This window comes from Rhinatrema bivittatum, chromosome 3 (assembly GCF_901001135.1).
Source record: "Rhinatrema bivittatum chromosome 3, aRhiBiv1.1, whole genome shotgun sequence".
Taxonomy (NCBI): Eukaryota; Metazoa; Chordata; class Amphibia; order Gymnophiona; family Rhinatrematidae; genus Rhinatrema; species Rhinatrema bivittatum.
In genome coordinates this window covers 95745924-95768092 of record NC_042617.1, presented here as the reverse complement: position 1 = coordinate 95768092, position 22169 = coordinate 95745924, and the positions used below count along the sequence as shown (strand labels likewise).

Genomic DNA, 22169 nt, shown 5'->3' with positions numbered 1-22169 from the left:
TGCTACTTATCCGGCTAAGTTGCTTTGAATGTCAGCCTCCCAGGGTTTTTTGTCTTTGGTGTCTGTGCAATTTATTTTTTGGATTGAGTTGGTCCTATTTTTTTCTGGCTTTAATGCCTTCCTCATCTACAGTCTCTCCTTTTCTACGGTCTCCTTTTTGTTTTCTTTCTTCTTCAGTTTGCTTCTCTTCCTTCTTTACATCTGTCTTTGACATTGATCTTTTCCTTTCATCTCCTTTCTCTGCCTCTCTCATCACTCATAACTAGATTTCCCCCCTCCTTCTCTCTGTCCCTACTATTCATTTCTACAACTGTAGCCTTCATTACTCCCTTATTACCATACCGCCACCTCCTTTATAGCTCTACAACCTCCCACCATCCAAAGGTTTATTTTTCTCTCCCCAACCCTCTCACTTATCCCTTCAAGCTTTCCTATTCCTATCTCTTTACCTCTCTTCTTGCCATTTTTCCTCTTTTTTTCCTTACACCTTTCCTCACTCCTCCCCATCCTATCCTAGGGGCATCTCTACCTTGTATCCCCATTATTTCTCTCAGCCCACAATCTAGTCCCTTTCTTCTGTTTTAACCTGTACCCAGCTTTCCAGTCCTCCTCTTTCACCCCTCCTTCACCCCTCCTCTTTCACCCTACCCCATGCCTCTCACCCTTTCTCCAGTCCTTCAGGTCCTTCACATCTTGCCCATTATTCACCATTTAACCCCATCTCACACCCCACCCTTAACATCCCCTAACTGCATATCATATCCCCTACTCACACTCTCTGCTCCCTTTCCCCACACATCCTCACTCATAATCCCAATTCCCAGTCTCACATCCTCCAGACTCACACTCCAGTTCCACCAATCCCAGCTCACCTCAGCCCCCATTCTCCCAATCCTCATCTTTCTTCTGCTTCTCACCTGATCATACTCTTCCTTATTACCCTCTCCCCTGGCCGATCTCTCAATTGCTGGTTTCCTACACACCTACCCCCAATCTTCTAGTCCCCCCCTCCAAAAAAAACCAAAACTCCCTGCCATCCATGTTTTGCCATTTTTTCCATTCCTAATCTCCAGTCCTTACTCATCACATTTTCTATTCGCCACGTGACCCTCATCCTGACCCCCCAGTTGCAGCTTTCCCACAAACCCAGCTACCCAAATCCATGCTTTCCACATCCACCCCAGTCTTCCACTCTCTGTTCATTCCCACCTACCATGATCCTCTCAATCTCCATGCTTCCCCAACTCAAATTCCAGAGGTTTCTCTTCCCCTCCTAACCTCTGGTCCCCACTCTGTCCCCAAATGTCCCAGGTATTGTTCTTCCCTCTCCTAATCCCCAGTCTCTGCTAGCTCCAAAATGCCTTAGGTACTGCTTGCTCTCCTTTCCCACATCCCAGCCCAAGCTGGAAGAAGAACGGACCTAGCACCTTTTCCTTCCTACCACATGGTTACAGTTTTTAAGAAGCTATTTTGACCCATGAGGTGCATCTTAAATTTCTAGGGAGCTCCATAAGGTGCAAACCAATGGGGGAGAGAGGGAAGCACCAGCCCCACTCTTCTGCTGGCTTTTGCTGGGCCATAGGGAGTGAAGAAAGCATCAGCAGCTAACTCACATTTTTGGTTCTGGCGGCAGTTACAGATTCTTCATTCCTACATAAGCTGGATCTGGAGGGTAGGGCAGTAGCAGAGCATTTTGCTTTTGGCTCCATGGGCCACGTCAAAGTTGGTGTCTAGGCAGCAGTCAGATGATGCCCATAGAAGCCCAATGCTCGGGGCAGGTAATCCTCTCTCCTCCCCTACTTTCTCCTCCTCCCCACAATTTCTGGGCCTATGGGCATTACAGCACCCTTAGGGTAGTGGCACCTGTGGCCATGGTTACATAGGCTAGCTATAGCTCTGGCAAGTCTGCTTTGAAAATGGGTATAATTTAGGCGCATAGGTGCTAGGTAATTTCTATATGATGTTACAAAAACTGTTTCCATAATGCTTTTTTTCTTTATATCGTTTCCCCTCTTAATTACACTGTGGAAATTGTGCCAGCCCAACTCCCCCCCCCCCCCCCCCCCCTTGTTAACTGGAGAAGTTGGAATTGAAAGCAACTGTGCATAGTGAGACTGCAGTCTTCTGCAGTGAAAGAAGCCACACTGGTGGCAAATGAATGTTTGATCCTACCCAATGAAAAGGAGCTAATGAAAAACGATAGCATTTCCTTGAAGCCCTGTGCCGCATTAGGCTCCCTGTTGTTTCTCTTGCCCTGCCAGACTCTGTCCTTGTGCTGCTCTGCAGGTTGAGTTCTTTAGTAGACATGGGTTGTGCGCTTGCATTCTCTGCTCCTTGTCGGTCTTCTTGATTTCTGCTGTCTGCTGCAGCAAAAGTTTGATTCAAATTATTGCTTCACACAGAGATCTGCAGGGGAGCTTCTTTTTTCTTGGAGGTTCTCTCACTGTTTCTTCCTAGAGTTGGTCCCTTGACTTTTTTTTCTTTATTTTGGACTGTTGGGGTGATCCCTTACACCAAAGTGTTCATGGTGTTGTATTTAAATATTAGGGTCCCACTGAATTGTTGTGACTAGTATAATTCTCTTTACAGCGGTGTCTTACAATACAATTTCAAATGCCTCCAACTCTCATACAGTACGGCTGCCAGAATTCTGGTAGGGGCCAAAGCAACTGACCGTCTAATACCAATCCTAAGTCAACTACACTGGCTCACAGTCGATAATGGGATATAATTCAAAGTTCTTGGCTTCATCTTCAAATGCATGAATAAACTGGCCCCCAAGTATCTTTCCCAGCTCCTATCCTCTAACAAGAGAACTTCAGTCCTCCCAAATGGCCCTTCTGTCTTATTTCTTCCAGTTTAACCTGTATGAGATTTCACACACTTAGCTGCTATGCCCCAGAATTATGGAACATTACATTACTACCCCGTGCCTTGACATGTTACCTAACCTTCAGGAAGAAAGTCAAAGTTTGGCTATTCATTCGAGCTTTCCCCTAGATTCCATGCCAAAGACTGTGACATAGACCTTCTTCCATCACTGGCTACTCGAGCCTGTTCACTCTGTTTCCCCTGCACTAGGTGCCTACCTCTGTACTTGGACCTGTTCCTACAAGGTACCTGCACTTTTATTCTTATCGTCTCAATCCTGTCATTCCTCTATCTTAAGCTATTTTTCTTCCTTCATGTTCATTCCCTATGTGGCTTTCAACTGTGATACTGTTATAACTGGAAGTTAATGTTCATTTGATTGTAATGCACATTTAGACTGACTTGGTAAAGGCGGAATATCAAATGTGCATAAATTAAATAAATAAAGTTGCTTATTCTAATAATATCCTCATTATCTAAGTCTAGGTAAGCATCTTCTTCATCAAAGTCTTTTCCCATAGACACAGAAGGGATGATGAATGTGTGTTGAGGAACCTGTAAAATGGGCCAAAGCTAAAAAAAATAAAAAGATATAAAATATATATAGTTTATTGCATTTTAAGTGTGAAATACTGTGGTTCTGATTTACTAAGGCTTTTCTCCCATTCTGTGCCTATGGAAAGATTGCTTAGTAAATGAGGCTCTGTGTCGGCTGTGCTGGCAGATATTACTGCCTGTGCTTCACTTTATGCACTGTGTGGAAATGCTACGAACCGTCTGGATCTGCCCAGAAGTGCTTTAGATAGAGCTAAATAGGCTCTTAGTGTCACTTTCATTTACAGCTCTAATATATTGAGTCCGTCAACACCAAAGGCTTGTGTGGATGCTCTGCCTAAGTGAGAGCAAAGAAAAGAAAATGATCATCATGGTTGCCTTATTCTACGAACGTTCAGTAAGAGGCAAACACTGAAAGAAATAACAGCACAATCATCATGCTTTATTTGTGGATGAATTCTCCCTGTTATGAAATATGTACAGCAATAGCTCCAGAGCTTTTGCAACGTAGGAGGTCATTTTATAACAGCCCACCTAAATTAGGAGGTCAGTACATGCATAAGTTACAACAATTTTTAAAGCAGTCTCTCATGCATGAGTCTGCTTTGAAAATTATCCCACCAAATTTACCCACGTGTGGTTGCACCCACTATTCTGTGTGTGTGGAAAATGTTCAGGAAAGCTTCTGCATATACTTTCGAAAAATGCAAAGGAGTGCACGCAAGTGCAAACCCCTCATCAACCCTGCCCCAGGAACACCTGCTCTCAATCCAGATCTAGTAGACATTTTTGCAGGTAAAGCACTATTTTACCCATGGAAATACCTTTTTTGAAAATGATTCTCCCTGTGTATTGCCTTCTTGTTACAACTGCGCATCTGCAGCTCAGACCTCCAGCTTTGCATGACCTCTCTGTTTTATAGCAAGATTAGGCCTATATTCTGACTGTCCATTACCCAGATGAGATAGGTAAGTGTAATTTTCTGTTCCTTGTTCTGTGTAAACCGAAGTGGTATGCACTAGTGCATGAACTCCGGTATATAAAAGCCTTTAAATAAATAAATAAATAAATAAATATATGCCAGGTTTTGGTCACCTGAAAAAGGTTTCTGCGATGGCCTGAGCTAAAAAATAAAATTCATATTAGCCAGGTCCTTGGCTTAATTTATTTTTCATACCACACTCAATGGCATTAAAATAGTAGTGGCAACCTATCCACTGCAGAACAACATGTTAAATATGCTTTTTGATCAATTCAACAATATGGAAAAGAACACAGGGTTATAGACATCAGGGTACAATGACCTATGATACTTATGTTGTTGCTGACATATCATGAAGCATGAAGATTATTGTGTTAAAGTTTGTGGTAGATTTGTTTTTCCTCATATTTAATAAAACTGCTTTTAAAAGAATGATTCCTCTGGAAATGGATTTTCCCTTTTCCATGAAAATACAAATGTAGGGACCCTGGAGAATGTGTTTGGAAGTACCAATTTGTACCTGGCTTTGGGGGCTTCCGTCAGCACAGTGGTGCATGTTTTTTGAAGTAGATCGATGAAATGGAGTGGGCCCTATCTTGAGGCCTATGAAAAGATGTTTCATATGGTCATGAGATTTGACACTTTCAATAGGTGGAATGAAAATTGGAGTCTTCTGCTATAGATGAGGTATAAGTCTGAATAAAACTATTTCTAGCCCTAAATGAACTGGTTGAGGTGTCTGGGTTAACTTGGGGTGCAGACTAAAGAACCAGGGGAGTTTTGAGAAGCTAGCTGTAGGCTGGGTAAACTGGTGGACGAACTGATCAATTGGTTATTTCCTGGATGCGCGCATGTTATAAAATTCCCTCACTTGCGCATCTGACTGCCGACATTTCCCTGCTGTGTGCATACGTGTTAAATACTAGGAGCACACATAACACATGCCAGGCCTATTTTATAATGTGTGCGCAGGATATAAAATTTCAGCGCATGTCCATGAACACGTATGCAGTTGTGCTCATAAGTAATTTCTCCATTGCTGTAGTTACACACCTCAACACTACCCAGTGCACACACATGGATGCACAATTTTAGAACATGCGCGCTGGCACGTGCATGTTATAAAATGCCAGCTCGGCGCATGCAAGGGGGGGAAGATATACGCAGTCATCCACGGTGACGCATCGGGAACATTCCACCCCCCTGCTCTTCCCCTATCCCTATCCTAAATCCTCCCCACCCCAAATCTTTATCTATCTTTTGCTCCTGCTTCTGAGCAGGAGCAAGTTGCGTGCACCAGCACCTTGTCGGCACGCGATCCCCTGGCACAGCGGCAAATGGCCACTATGCCGGGCTCCTCTAGCCATGCCCTGCCCCGCCCCCTGGACCACCCCTTTCACTAACCCCAGGACTTACATGTATGGCCGGGCCCTTTGAAAATTGGCCCGGCATGCGTAAGGCCCGGCCATGCACGTAAACCCCCTGGTTTCATGCGCATAAGTGAATTAAAATCCGGCCCATAATGCTTTTTTTTTTTTTCTGAAAGCACTGACCATGGATGCCTTCCTGAAAGAGTTGGTCAGCTACAGAAACAAGGCTGCCACACAGGCAGGTACAATTAAATATTGATGTAATATCTGATAGTGCTAGGCAGGGTTATAACTGTAATAATTGCTTGAATAACAATAACCCAGGTTCATTAGGAATCATACTTCACCCTTTCATCCCACAGAGAACCCTAAGATCACAAAACAAAGGGCTCCTAATGGTTCCATCTACTCTGAACACACACCTAACACAAGTAAGAGACTGAATGTTCTCCATAGCGGGCCCCAAGCTATGGAACTCCCTTCCAGAGTCAATATGCTAGATAATAGAAAAAAAGAATTTCAAGCAAGAACTGAAAACGTGGCTCTTTAGAAAAGCATACAATTTAATGTAAAATAACAATATGCTGATAATGTTAGTGGAGAGAGCAATAAATAGTGAACAATGTAAAGTGTTTTGTTAGTTGAATTAGAATCCTCTTTTTTTTTTTTTAATGTTGGGTCACCTAAAAATGTTCGAATATGAACTAGATTAGATCCTGACTATTGCGATGTCTTAGAATATATATAATATGAACTAGAACATATTGTGGCGTTAACCTAGAATGTGAACGTGAACACACAGTACGTGATGATTGAACAAGAATATGAATTCTGATATTGTAAACCATTGTGATCTTCATTTAGAATGATGGTATATAAAATGCCTAAATACATAAATAAACAAAGATTTATATAGAACTTTTTGTCCAAATAGGATCTAAATAAATTCACAGTTTTGGGTATATTTTCTCTGTATAGTGTGGACTAAGGTGTCAAAAATGGTGGCATTTGATTATTTGTTTGGCCATTATTTTCTGAAAATCGGAGTTGTGCAAAGGAAGGGACACAAGTTCCCCAAGTTAACCTAAATATCATTTTGTTCAGGAGAGGCTTGGCCTAAATAGCAAGTCAAAATACACTCATTGGAAGACAGAAGGAAAAGGGATGGTATGATAGGGATGTATGTCAGAAACATTCAAAAACTTATCAAGTTTGAATAAAGTAGAAAGAGGCATTTTCCATATAAAAATAAATCCAAGGAAAAGTGATCATGGAATGAAGTTGAGCAAGGAAGAGTCAGAGGATACTTCTTCTCTAAAAGGATAGTAAATACCTCTGTTGGTGGGCTATTCTAGGTAATAGCAATCAAAATGCTGGAAGAATTTGTGCACACTTAGGACAGACACAGAATGCAGAGGTAAGAGCAGGGGAGAGAGTAACAAGTCGAATAAATGATAGTGGGAGGGAAGGATTGGGTCAGGGGCTGAGTGCTGGGTTAGTTTTTGAATCTTCGGTACTAAATCTCATGAAACATTTAAAGGGTCGAAAAGGGGAGAAGAAAAAAAGCAAATATACACAGAGCAGAGCTAGGACTGCATCAAGCTTCCAAAAAGAGATGAGGTCAACCAACAAGAGCCTACAGCAAAGCTTTGATATATTCATATTGAATCAGGCCCTTAGTCTTCCTCATAGACACAATGGGGGGAAAAGCCTTAAAGGTGAATTTTCAAAGTGATATGCATGCCAAAACCTGGAGACATGTGTGCATCTAACACATTCACATATGTCCGTCTGATTTTATAAGTCTGCCACATACATGCACAAGTTCCAATGCATGCATATATTGCATCGGGGAAAAGGGTGGCATGCAGGCGGGGCATTGGTGTTTTGAGATGGGGCCAAGAGATATGTCGTATGTGCCTACGTGCATGGGTGTGCATCCAGGAATGTATTTTAGTGCAAAGTTACTTTTGCTATAGATGAGGTATAAGTCTGAATAAAACTATTTCTAGCCCTAAATGAACTGGTTGAGGTATCTGGGTAAATAGGGGTGCAGACTAAAGAACCAGGGGGAGTCTTGAGAAGCTAGCTGTAGGCTGGGTAAACTGGTGGACAAACTGATCAATTGGTTATTTCCTGGACGCGCGCATATTATAAAAGTCCCTCACTTGCGCATCTGACTGCCGACATTTCCCTGCTGTGTGCATTCATGTTAAATACTAGGAGCACACACAACACGTGCCAGGCCTATTTTATAACGTGCGCGCAGGATATAAAATTTCAGCGCACGTCCATGAACATGTATGCAGTTGTGCTCATAAGTTTACATACCCCTGGCAGAATTTGTAAGATGTGTAGCATTTTAAGAAAACATGAGCGATCAGGCAAAATATGTCAGTTTAATTTGAAACACATTGAAAATAAAACAATTATGCATCACAGAAATAGCACAATCATTAAACAAACCATAGCAATAAAGGAAATAATAAAATGGGCCTGATCCTCTGGTCGGCTGAGGCTGGAGATACGGTGGAGGGAGTCATAGCCATCGCTTAAGGGTGGTACCTAGTGGCTGGATTCAGGGTTCTGGAAGGATTCCTGGTGCATGGTCACCAGCCCATGCACTAGCATACCGTGTGGTGGTGGTGGTTTTTTTTTTTTTTTTTTTTTTGGGGGGGGGGCGTGGAATGGATATAAAATGAGAAAAATATCCTGGGTACTTGCAATTGAAGGTTCATGGTACCAGACTCCAGGCCTGGCTCTGAGTGAGCTGGAAGTATCAAGAAGCAGGAGGAAACTGCTGGGTAAAACAAACAAAACACATGTAATACACAATAAATACCCTTTTTTTTAAATTTTAAGTTTTCAAAGCTTATAACAAACAAACGTTATATGTATATACTGAGCCATGATTATACAAATAACAAGAATGATAATATTTAAAAAGAGAAAAAATCCTCGTACAATTCATGTATCAGTATTATTACTTAAGGAAAAAACTGAAAGGTCATTAGAAAACAGTTGAGCGATGCTAAATATTTAAGAAAGTTACAACATTCTTAATTCAGGAAAGAAACAACAAAACCTCATAATTGCTCTCAACCATTTGCTGCATTTGGGGGGTGGCTATCCAAGAATGCCCAAAAAGCAGTAATCTCAGTAAAAATATACTTATGTTCTTTATACTGTATTTAACATTTACATGGGTAACGAGAGAAAAACTTTGCCTCCCTAGCTAGAGTTTCAGGTTTTAATCTAAGAAATTCTTGTCTTCAGAATTGAGTCACCCTTGCCAGGTCAGGATATATCCAAATTAATTGCCCATGGACTTTTTTTGATCTATTTCGAAGAAATAAACATAACAACATATCTCTTTCCGATGGGAAAACAAATGAGACAAATAGAGTTGCCCTAGTCGAAATCTCAGTTTCAATAGTGGTTTCTAGTACCTCTGAGATATTCATGGATTGTTCTATTCGGGTATCTCCTGTACGCGTTCTTTGTGTTATATAATATATTTTTGCCATAAATAGCCTTTTTAACAAAGCCTCATCAATTCTTTAAATCCTGGGCACAGTTTTGCTAGATTAGAACCATTCCTTGATGGGAACAGCAGCACTGTTACTGATGGAGCCAAAAAAGGATTTTGTTTTCAACTAGCTTTTCTATTTTTTGCCAAGTTTAACAGTTTTCAATGTAAACAATGTCTGTGACAATGCTCAGGCTCAATCTAACACCAGCCTTGAGCAGAAGTAGCTATTCGGGTCTGAGGGCAGCTGGAGATCAATGAAAGTGACATATGTATTTGGATGAATAGGTGTTTTGGGCCATGTATGTGTGTGTGTTTTTTTTTTTTCCCCCAAGCTTTGGTGATCTTTCTTTCTTTCTTTTTTTTTTTTTTAAGCCTTTGTTGGCCAAAAATGATTTGGTATGAACTGAGCCCTTTGTGAAAATCTAGAGGTGGTTGAAAAGGTTTATCTGGATAATGTTTTTGTTACCCAGACAAATGCATAATTTCAATTTCCTGCTCAGTCAACTGCTGTAATTTTGCCAGGTTAAGAAGAGGCAGTGTGGCGATGCAGGGTGGTGGGAGTGTGTTCTCGGGGTGTGGCCTAAATTTATCCTGGTGTGGTCGGACAAATCATAGGCCAGAGGTTTCCTAGGTAACCGTAGGTGGACGTATTCAGCAGCAGGCTTACCTGGGTAATTTCCCCACTTGCCGCAGCAGGCTTCATAAGCATTAGGGGGAGGAGGAGAGTACTGCTATTAAGTACTCCAGTTTCTCCTAGTCTCGTGCATTTTTGAGACATAGTCACATCATGGTCTTCCTAACAGCTGCCACTGGTTTTTATTGATTTTCTTCTTTTATTGCACAATATGCCTGAATTAAATCTTTTCTGTCCACAGTTATGCCCCGTGGTGTCCAGCATGTCAGCAGATCGAGTCAGACTGGGAGAATTTTGGAGAAAGGAGTAAGACTCTGGAAGTTAATGTGGGAAAGGTGGATGTCACTGAAGAACCAGGTAGTGTTCTGTGGGAAAAGGTTTCTAGGTAGTCAGTTTGTAAATAAAAAAAAAATAGAAATGGTCAGCTGAACTGTTTAGCTTTTTCAGATTTTTCCAGGGAAGTACTTGTTTTTAATTTGGGGGAATGGGTAGGAGGATGGGTATGTTTAATAGTTTCTCAATTGGAAATTGTGTCTTCTTCATGTGAAAACTAGTCACGCTGAATTGCATTATTATAATCTGCCTTCCTGTTTTCTGGCAGGTAGCAGCAGGATAACATTTTGTGGCTTACTGAAATGCAGATGAATTGATAAAAGGAATCTTGCAGTCACGTTCTAGGTAGAATAATAATAGTATTCATTATTTATTTTGCACCATCAGGGAGCACTGTACAATAAAAGCTAATTCATATGGAATAATCTCTGTTCTGTTCATAAATTCAAGGAATCACATTTATAAGATTATAAAAGAATATGACCTTATTCATCATAAAATAGTAATATTAAACAAGTAAAAACATATGCCCATAGTGAGGCTAACACCCACAAGCTCTAACCAAGGTGTTAGGCTATATAATTCAATCGCTGTATACTAAAAACACTTGGAAAAGATTTTAAAACATTTTTAAAAATAGATAACTGCTTACTAAAGCAGGGGGTGGCCAACATACTGCCCGCGGGCCAAACCCTGCCTGATGATCAGACTTTTTTTCAGCCCTCCTCCTCTTCAATGTTCCCTATTATCTCCGGCCAGCATGTTGCAACAATTCATCAACAATGGCCTGACAGTGCAGGCCATTGTTGATGACTTTGACCTGGATGTCGGTGGCCAAAGGTGATTTCGGCAGTGTGGTCCCACCAATTAAGAGGAGCAGCAAGATAGGAAGAGGAGGAGGAGCATCACCTAGCTGAAATCAGCTGTGTGCTGACAGCTGAAACAAAGTGTCCCATACATCTGCTGTCCACCGGCAGCGAAGAGGAGGAAAGGCCCGAGGTGCTGCCAATGGACCTTGTCCCACTGGTGGCAAAAACAAGTTGCTCAGAGAGTCCACTGGTAGACCTCATCTCACCGGGGGCAAAGATGAAGAGAGGCTGCCAGTGGACCTTATCCCATTGGCAGTGAAGACTGAGAGGCCCCGAGAAACCACTAGTAGATCTCATCCCACTGTCAGAGAAGACTAGGAGAGTTCCCAAGAGGCTGCTGGTGGACCTCATCCCATTGGCAGCGAAGATGAGGAGAGGCTCCTAGAGGCTGCCAGTTGATCTCATCCCACCAGCGGTGAAGATGAGAGGTCCCAAGAGGAAGACTAAGAGAGGCCTATCTCTTCAGTTCGCCCTGAGTGCCCTTATGTGCAGCTGGGTGAACTAATCCCCATCTGCTGTCTCTGCAGGCCACACTGTATCAAATGTTCATGAGGGCAGCACTTTCTCTGTGCTGATCTCAAAATACATGAGCTCAGCATGCAGAAACTGATACACCCACAATTTTTTTATATCATGGACCTAAAGAGAGGAGGAGTAGTAGCAGGGCGGCCTTCTGAAGGGAAGATGGATCGGCACGCGTCAGTGGAGGAGTAAGTGAGGCTCCAAATTTGTGTGTGAGAAAGATAATGAATGGATATCTGTCTGCGGGGGAGGGGGGTCTGTTGTGTGAGAATGAATGGGTGCCTGTGTGGGGGGACTGTGTGTGTGTGTGAGAGAATGAATGGGTGCCTGTGAGGGGGAACTTTGTGTGTGTGTGTGTGAGAATGAATGGGTGCCTGTCTGCGGAGGGTCTGTGTATGTGTGTGTGAGGGAATGAATGGGTGCCTGTCTGGGGGTCTGTGTGTGTGGGCGTGAGAGAGAATGAATGGGTACCTGTCTTGGGGGTCTGTGTGTGTGAGAGAATGAATGGGTACCTGTCTGGATGTGCGTGCGTGTGTGAGTGTGTGTGAGTGAGAGAATGAATGGGTACCTGTCTGGATGTGTGTGTGTGTGAGTGAGAGAATGAATGGGTACCTGTCTGGATGTGTGTGTGTGTGAGTGAGAGAATGAATGGGTACCTGTCTTGGGGGTCTGTGTGTGTGAGAGAATGAATGGGTACCTGTCTTGGGGGTTTGTGTGTGTGAGAGAATGAATGGGTACCTGTCTGGATGTGCGTGCGTGTGTGAGTGTGTGTGAGTGAGAGAATGAATGGGTACCTGTCTGGATGTGTGTGTGTGTGAGTGAGAGAATGAATGGGTACCTGTCTGGATGTGTGTGTGTGTGGGTGTGAGAATGAATGGGTACCTGTCTGGGGGGTCTGTGTGTGTGTGTGAGTGAGAGAGAGAATGAATGGGTGTATGCCTGGGTGGGTGTGAGAATTAATAGGAGCTTGCCTGGGGGTTCGTGTGTGGTTGAGAGAAGAGAGCACGTGTGTGTGTGCAGTAACCTCCCCCCCCCCCCCCGCCCCAATTGTAAATCCATGACAATCTTAGGGCATTTGGAAATCAAAATTTCCAAGGTATGGAGAGTGGAGAATTTTTTTAAAATCCTTACTAATTTTAATTATTGTGTATTGTTTGATGTGTCTGTTTTGAAATATTTTATGGGTGTTTGGAACATTATGAGTTTTTAACTGTTTGATGTGGTTGGTGCTTTGGTCCTCTCACTGTGGGATATACTTACCACTGTAACATCCCCTCCTGCTCATGGATTTCCAAGGGGGGGTCATCCCCCCCCTGCCCACAGAGACCCTGGCCCTTGGCTCCAATTAGTACCAGTAATGTGGCCCTTTTTAAAAAAAAAAAAAAGTTTGAAAAATGTTTGCCCACCCCTGTCTTAAAGTGATTTTTTTTTTTTTTTTTGGCAAACCGTTTGATATCCCAGTAAAGTGATTCCCTGCACACAATAACTTAATTGCAACCTTTTAAATATAATTCAATGATTATGCAAACCTTGTGAAATGGGATTGCCAACGATATCTCAGAATCACTTATCTTTTTGATGCAGTGTATGTACTGTATTTGACCATTACAGTCCTCTGCTAATTATCTCTTTTATGCAGTATATTACTGTTGCAGTCCTCCTGCACGGACTGTGTTTCACCAATGAAAGCTTCTTCAGGAAGGCTTAAGCACAAGAGAGTAAGCAGCTATTGGCAATGTGGTCTGTTCCATGCAGGTAGAAAGATTCCTTTAACCCAGTATTGCTAATCTCAAAAGTTTGTAGCTGAAAATACAAATAAACAGTTGTAATTCAGTTCTTAATAATATACTGTAAAATTCCTTATGTAAAATAATTATTTTGAATAAGTCAATGATCACACTTACTCTGGGATGCCTACATTTAGTCCAAACATTTAAAAACGCACTGTAGGCTCATCGCTCCCTTCAGGGCTGCATTAGAGCAATCAGCGTTATTTCTACCCACATTTACACGTCTCTTATGAATGTAACCCAAATATTTAAAATAGCCATCAGGTGGGTTTAAAGCAAAAAGGAGCCAGCCAGATAGACAGAACATCAGATTTCAGGGCAATGTTTGTTATTCAGCTTCCTTATTCAAACCCTCAGGTTGCACCGTACGCTACTGGAAAATCCAGTGTTGTTTTCTCCATAGTAAAGCCTGGGTGATATTACCTCCTAGTAGTAATGTTAGCACTTGCAACACTACAAGACACAAGTCCAAAACAGAGTGATATTGGGGAGTTAATGCTCAACCAAAAGGGCATCCGACCATGAGTTCCAATTTAATGCTACTAAGTTGTTCCCCTGCATGAATTTTTACCTTCCATCTGATATTCCCAATATATATCGGATCACATGGGTATTTCACTGCATATATAACCTGAGCAGTGTTACATGTAGTCTTTCATCTCAGTTGATGATGTAATAGTGATGTAGGATATGAAAAACTGGTAGCTTCCAATCAAATTGATGGAGTCCTCTCCACATTTCATATGCCTTGGTGCTTCAGTAGGTTGCCTATCCAACTGATCAGCAGTGAGGGCAGAAGGTCCTTTCTACTAAGCAAACTGTGGTTCTTCTTGAAATACTGGGATACTGCTGCAATATATGCCCAGTGTTTGAGAATGTTCTCCCATACCCACTTTGAGTTTGCGTATGGGAGCACACATGCTAGAGATGAATCCTTAGCCTTTGCGCAGGGGGGTAATAGCCATTGTTGGTGAACATTCAAAGCTCTTTTAAACACCTATTGTAGCACCCTTCTAGGGTTCCCCTATTCTGAAAACCTCAAGAACATACCTTGGGCTGATTTTTTTTTTTAATTCATCTCCTGAGGAGCATGGCCACTTCAAATGCCAAAGTTGGCCCACAGGGATGTTATCACATTAAGATCTTGGATGGTGGCTGTGAGACATTAAAAGATTATTGTTATCAGTGATTTTTTTTAAAATATAGTAGTTTGCAACCCTTGCTCAGTTAATATGAAGGAAATATTTAGAAAGATTTCCTTGTGATTCATCATCAACTGAGATGATCTTCTTAGTGTTTGGGTAATTGCCAGGTTCTTATGGCCTGGTTTGGCCTCTGTTGGATACTGGACATGATGGACCCTTGGTCTGACCCAGCATGGCAATTTCTTATGTTCTTATAAAATTGCAGATAAGGATTGCAAGATTTCAACCAGTGTACAAATTGGGCATCCGTACCAGTCCAGATGATGAAATTGTCATTGATAAATCTTTCCATGTTTGAATGTAGCCCCAACATGGAGAAGTATAAACAAACTTAACTTAATTTCAAACTCAGCTACATATAAGCAAGCGAGTGCTGTTCCTTTCACTTGTTGGAAAATTTGATCTTGAAAACTGAAGTAATTGTTACTAAGAGCAAATTCAACAATGGTTCCTAAAAGTTCTACTCATTCCTGTAGAAAATTATAAACCTAGAGAGCCTGGAAGGCTACCTTCACTGTATCATGTTGAGGAATATCTGTGTATAAAGTTAGTAACCATCCTGTGTTGCTATCTGTGCAAGATTCCAAATGCACAATTAAATCAGCTGAATCTTGTATATAAGATTTCATCGTTTGGTACTAGTGGTCTTAAATATGTATCTATATAGATCAAAAGGGATTCTAGTAAAGAACTCAAAACTGAGACTAGAGGGTATCCGGGAGGATTTATCAGTTATTATGAACCTTGGGTACAAAATAGATAACTAGGGTTTTTGGGTATTTTCAATCAAAAATTCAGATTCCTTAAGAGTTAAAACCCCAGAATCATGTTCTAAAGAAACAGGCTGAGAGATTTTTGGGCTATTTGTGATTTGGGGTCCTGGGGCAAAAACATTTATACAATTCCATATCCAATAACTGAGTGCCTCAGCTGCATAGGCTTCATGGCTCCCTACCACTATTGTGCCCTCTTTGGTCAGCCATTTTAATCACTATTGTAGTATCTGCTGCCAATGCTGAACGTGCTTTTATTTCAGCTATAGTGGAGATTTTAAACCCAGAAAAGCAATGGATCTCCAACTGAGACAAATTGCTTATGATGAGATCCTCAAAAGCCACTATCTTTGGGTTTGTCAGATCCAAAGGGATTGAAGTAGATTTTATATACCCTCAATCCATCAAAAACTGTCCTTACCGCCTCCCCCCCCCCCAAAAAAAAAAAAAATAGGGCCAGTTTTAATCAGCGAACAAATCTTATGAATATGTGTCAGGATGCTGAAAAGGTCATGCTTAATTGTCAGCACAAAGGAAATCCCCCTTACCAATATGCAATATTCAGCTGGGGTTAGTACTTGTTTTCATAAATTGAATACATCACATAATTCTGTCTTGTGCTATCTATTCCCCAAAGAGCTTAGAGGTCCATATTCAGCCATCAGTCACCAAATAAAGTTAAACAGACATCTTTGTCCTGTTAGCTTAATCCAGATATTCAGCCCTGAATCCATGCTGACTGAACATTAAGTCTATCCAGATAACTTTTAGGGCCACTCTTTCTCAGAGTTACCCAGGTAGCTTTGTCTGGCCGGAACAGAATACCAGCACTGTCTGGACAAAGTAAAACTGTGCCCTGGGAATGCCTCTCATGCTGCCTCTTTTACTTTGGGTACATTTTGTTTGAGTAAAAATTTGCCCAGACAAAATCTAGGTGATGAGTTGAATATGGGATCTCTTGTTGCCAAAGAGCATATAGCGGTTACTGCAATTGCTCAGGCTCTTCCAGTGAGCAGCAGATAGGGGACTTGAACTGGACTATTCAAATTTTCTGCACTGTGCCTTAAGCTTTATACAACACTGACTGCTATTAGAAGTGTGTAAGAACATAACAATGGTCAAGCTGGATCGAACTCAGAATCCTGTCTCTGACAGTGGCCCCAGAGTTAGTAGTAACACCCAACAGACCCAAACTGTTATTGACTAATGATGCATGTAAGCACTGATACAATGCATACACATTTTGGTGCAGTTGGTGTGTTGTAGGCTGTTTGACTGATTTATAGCTGGCACCTTTCATTTTGAACCATTAGGAGCTGATTAATTATGCCAAAAAATGCTTTAGTATGGAAGTGCTAAATTTTGTTAATATATAGCAAAATTGCATTTAGCATGCTATTCCCTAAGCAACATTAAAAAACAAAGTTCCCATCTACTGTTCCAGAAGCCTGGCAAGGAACAATCTAGTGAAGGATGCTTTTTCAATCCCATGGAATTGAGGACTTAATTGTGCACTCCCCAATCCCTCTCCTAAACTAAGACCAATCAAAAATTAAGAAGAGAAAAGGACTTAATGATTTTGATAGCCCCTTTTTGACCACATCAAATGTAGTTTCTGTGGCTTTATTGCCTAGCTGTTCAAAAGACAATACAATTAAAGAGATTCTTTTCTCTGATCACTTATTACAATGGGCATCTTCTCCATCTAAACCTTCCAATTTTGGCTTTGACTTCCTGGATGTTGAAGGTCAGGCAGTCTCTGCCATGCAGATGCTTATGGAAGTTAGTAAACTAATTTTAGCATCAAGAAAAAGCTCCATTAGAAGATCTTACAATTTTAAATGGAAAAGATGTATTGCCTGCAAAATTTTTCTCAGAATGCCTCATAAGCGGAAGGGCAAGGTGAGAGTTTGCCCACCAGACTCACCCAGCCCTGTGGGACAGCATCACATCACTGACTTTGCGACTCCTTGCTCTGTTGTGGGGGCATTGAGCGCTGCTGCGGAAGAACCGAGAGGAGCGGTTCTCTCGCCTGGTGAGATCACCTTAAGCCCGCCAGACCCCCGAGGACCACTGTGCAGCTCTCCACTCCGCATTTTCGATGGAGTTGGGCTTCCTGATGCAATAGCAGCTGGTCAAGCGCAGCGTGGTGGTTCCATCAACCAGGCAGTACCTGGGACAGCCCCGGCACTCCTGATAGTTGGTCGAGAAACTCCGGCGAGAGGGGTTGTTGGAGCAGGAGTTGAATCTCTGGGAACAGCGAGTGAAAGACCATGATAGGAGGAGGTAGGAGAAAACGTCTTTGAACCGAGCTGGATTGGTCCCTGTTGGAGCAGGTCTCTGTGTGGAGGTAGCGGAAGGTGGCTCCCAGTCAGCAGTCTTCGCATATCTGTGTACCACAGTCTTCTTGGCCAGTCCGGGGCCACTAGAAGTACTGGTCCCCTCTGGTGTTCTATCTTGTGGATGATGGCGCCCAATAGGGGCCACGGCGGGAAGGCGTATAACAGAGTCTCCTGTGGCCAGGTCTGTACCAGGATATCGATTCCCTGGGACTGGGGTTCCCGCCTGCGGCTGAAGAAACTGGGCACTTGAGCGTTGGACCGGTTTGCCAGGAGGTCCATGGTTGGTGTCTCCCAATGGTTTACTATCAATTGGAATGCTGTGGTCGATTACCTCAGCAGAGAAAGTCTAGACCTGGGAGCATGGAGGCTATCTGCAGCGACGTTATCTTTCCCGGTGATGTGGACAGCCGAGATCTCTTGAAGATTTGCTTCCACCCATGACATTAAGAGGTCTATTTCCAGAGACACCTGTTGGCTTCTGGTTCCTCCCTGATGGTTGATTGGCATCGATGGAGTTCAGACAGTGCAGAGATCAAGGACCACACTGTTCCTGTGGGGGAGAAGAGCTCATTGTCCCCACATTCAAAGGAACTAGTCTCCAAGGGCAGGAGCCCTGGATTACGTAGCCTCCCCTCCTGCTTTCCGGTGATGACAGTGCAGGCTCCTTGTGAGAGAGGGTGAGCAGGAGCCTGGGCAAGCAGCTTGTTGCCGAATCTTTGGTGCCATGCCCATTAATGGTTGCCCACCCACATCTGTGATCAGTGCACCTTTGATCTGATGTATCAATGTCAGGACCGTGTTGGGGACCAGGACTGCCATTGAGTGCCAAGGTTACCCTTGACGCTGTTGAGTTGCTGGGGCACCCTTAATGCCATCGGAGTACGTGACTGCCCTCGATGCCATAAGGGCTGTCTGTGCACGTGTGGACGTGGAATTTCAATGTACCAAAGTTATTGAGCGCTTTGGACCTCGAGGTGGCAGAGTAGTGGCACCAACCTCTAGTGCATTGATTTCTCATCCATACCATGGATGCCTTGGTCTCATCCATGCCATTGCGGTGTATGGCCTCTGCCATCATGGTCCAGAACTGTCCCAATACCATTGATGCCCTTGACGCCATCAAAGTGCGGGGCTGCCATGGAAGCCATCGGGAGTGGTGGCCACCAATGTCTTTCATTGCACTCTCGACAGCATTGAACACCACAAGCGAGGCACTGGGATCACCATTAGCATCCTGGTCTTTCCCAAGGCCGTCGACCACCAGGGCTCTTGACAGCCCTCGCGTGCCACTGAAGCCCTCGAGTGACAGATTTCAGCCTTGAATGGATCGAGTGCAGAGATCACCAGTTACTCAAGGTACCCTGGTATGCCGAGGTATCCAGGAGCAGTGGTCTGGTGCCCTCTAGGCTCCTTAGTGGTGTCCCGACAGGGCACTGAGGGGCATTGTGCTTTCTCATCACCTGCCTATGGCTATCGGGCACCATGGATGCCAATGATCTCAAAGCCCTGGGTACTGCATTGTTTGGTGATGTGATTCATCATTGGTGAGCATGAACGTGCTGTGGGCTCTACAGACTCCGTCTGTACTTTGGGCGCCATTGGTCGTGATTAGATTCTGTAGGTCACAACCCCAGAACACCATGGGCACTATTAATCGCTATGGACTTCACTGCTGTTGTTCCATGAGGAAAACTGTGGTGAACCATTCCCGATGTAGTTCAAGGGCTTTGTCCAAGCTCTTGGAGCATTATCCAGTACTGGAGGGGGCTTTGCCATAGTAAGCCACCCACCATCATGCCAAACCCAGAGCCCTGGAGATACTGAGGATGCCTTCTTCCCACTGTTCCTATGCACTCCACCGGGAGTTACTGTGACAGTGGAGTACAACATGAGCAGTCAAGTATGGCAAAAGTATCTACTTCAAGCGTCTTGTGCAATGGCAGGCGACATTCTCCCTGTCTGTGCATTTCTCAGCCATGCCAGGGTTCTGCCATTGTTGCATCAATTCTGCATCACAAAGTGCTGGGGAGCACTGGCGAGGAAGGTATCACTCTGTGATTTGCCTTTTGGCCACTGACTCTAGCAAGTGGTGCTTGGTCCTTGCTGTGCCATAGGTTCTACCCACAAGCACAGTGAGTGGAGTCATAGGTATGCTGCCATCGATAGGATGGTACACCATACACCACTATATGAGTACTGGTCAGCATGCTTTTCAGTGGAGGGCTCTATTCTCCAGTGGCCCTCAAATATTTGGGTGTATGTATGTGTGTGTTTCCCTCATGGTGAGCACAACAGTTTGTGTGCCGCAGTTACAGGAGGGACCTAGGACAGTCCTCCTGGTCGAACCCTAAGGGAAGTAGACACCAGGAGGGTAATGTTGGGAGATTTCTCCATCTTTAGAAGAGGAATGTTTTTTGACCCCCTTCCAAGTCAAAAATCCCCTTTGTGGGGAAGCCCCTGGGGCTCCTTCCTTGGCAGGTTTATCATTAAACCAGAGTTTCATTTCTTTGAATTGGTGCATCTCCTTGTAGGCCAGGGCTGGGGGATGGAAGCAGTGGTTATCTGACTGTTTTTACCGGAATCCCTTTGATTATTGTGGTGGCCTTCCCCTTTCTAGGGTGGCTGACAGGGGCAGATTGGTCGCTTCTGAACCTCAGCAATCAGTGATGGTGTCTCAGCTCTCAACTGGAGAGTTGACAAGTTTATCAGGTTTGGGAGGCCTTGATTCATGTTGCTTTCCTGTCCCTTCAGGAAGGGGGAATTTGACTGGGTTCCAGGGTAACTCTTATGGGTTCCCCTCTGGATGCATGGTTGTCCAACCCTGCAAGGGGGTGTCCCTCGATCTTAGTTTTCCTGAGAAGGCATGTCATGGCTTCTGACTGGCGGTCACTTTCAGTTCCTCATGGGATCTGAGAGCCGGTCGAGCGGTAGCACTCTTCTTAGGTTGTCCTAAGGCACAGAAGGTCTATTTTGCAAGGGAGCCTTTCCAGAATAGCTCCCCAGTGAAGATCAGGGGTTTCTCCCATCCAGGAGTCATCTTTGATACCTGCTGAATTCAGTGGGCTTTTTTTTTTTTTTTTTTTATAAGGACCACTATTGCCAGTCATTCTTGCCTATGGAACCCTATATCAGTGAGGCAGGTTCTAATCCATCTAATTGCCGAATATGCCTTTCATTCTATTGCCAAATCAATATCTGAGGGAGTTTGGGGATGAGGGACCTTGCAACAGAGGTGCAGTGACTTGCAAGCTATACTTCCCCATTTTAGGGATAACCCTCTCTGTGGATGGGGAAGTTCTGGTTCATGCAGCGATTGTTCCATTTACTGGACCATGTACTTCCTTGGCTGGGGTATTAATACCTAAGACAGGTTCAGGGCAAACTGTTCCAAGATCACCCTTGCCCTGCCCTGGTATCTTTAGAGTTTCCAAGGCCGGTGAAGAAATCCTGTTCAATAGGGGTTTATAATTGCCGCGCCCAGGCTTCCTGTCTCTTAATGGAGTGCTTCTGAATTTCTTCCCTGTGGAATTTGCTCTCAGCTTCAGCTGTTCTAAGCAAGTTGAGTGCTCTATCTCGGTGGGTAGCTCCCTACTGGAATCTGCAGTGAGTTATTCACTTGGGGTTGAGTTATACAGCCTAGCGATTTGTGCTTAACCTGGCAGTCCAGCAGGCTGCTTCCTTGTGCTCTTTGCTCCTTCTGACTTCCACTTTGAATGTCAGAGGGGGAGGGGGGAAGGAGAGGGGAAGAAAAGCTTAAGGCATTCATGATATATCTTAGTGTATACCTGCAGGGAAAGAGAAACCACGTTTTCCCTATATTTTTGCCAAGCTCTGGTCAATACTGTCTTTAGCTGTTCTCACTTCACCAGGTTGCCCAAAGTGTCTTCCTGCTCACCTGCACTATCCTGCAGACAGGATGGATAGCCCTGCCCTTGACAAGGTGCAGTGTGGGTGAGCGTCAGACCTAATGTATCAGGGGTTTATGCTTGCGATCCCATTCAGGGATTTCCTTTCATCTCCTGAAACTCTTGAGGCTGTCCTGCTGGTCAGCTGTGTCTGGTGCTTTGGCACATAGGGTCTGTCACAGACCCTGCCATTGTTGCTTATTTGTTCTTCCAAGCATTGCTTGGATTTTCTGCCCATTATACCTATTAACCAAACATGAGCACACTTCTGCAGAGACATTCTGTCCTTCGGCTGTTAGTAGACCACAGTTTCTTTCTGGGGAGTTCTTGGGCCCCAGTTGGTTTCTTGGTTGTCTTGGAACACCGAGGGAAACTGTGTGGCCTTCGGCCAAGAGTCCTACTGTTTACATCTCTAGACTTTTTCCTGTATCCAGGAGGTTCTAGACTTCCTGTTGTTGCCAGGGTTTACTGATTCAAAACCTTGCT

General features: G+C 43.7%; 1 protein-coding gene across 1 annotated transcript in view; it reads left to right on the top strand.

Moving 5' to 3' along the window:
• The window catches only part of TMX4 (thioredoxin related transmembrane protein 4), a 158440-nt gene that overhangs the window by 51245 nt on the left and 85026 nt on the right, over positions 1-22169 (top strand). Inside the window, exon 2 of the mRNA XM_029593505.1 lies at positions 10186-10301. Coding sequence (XP_029449365.1) covers positions 10186-10301 — 116 coding nt within the window. The remainder of the gene's footprint in view (positions 1-10185; positions 10302-22169) is intronic.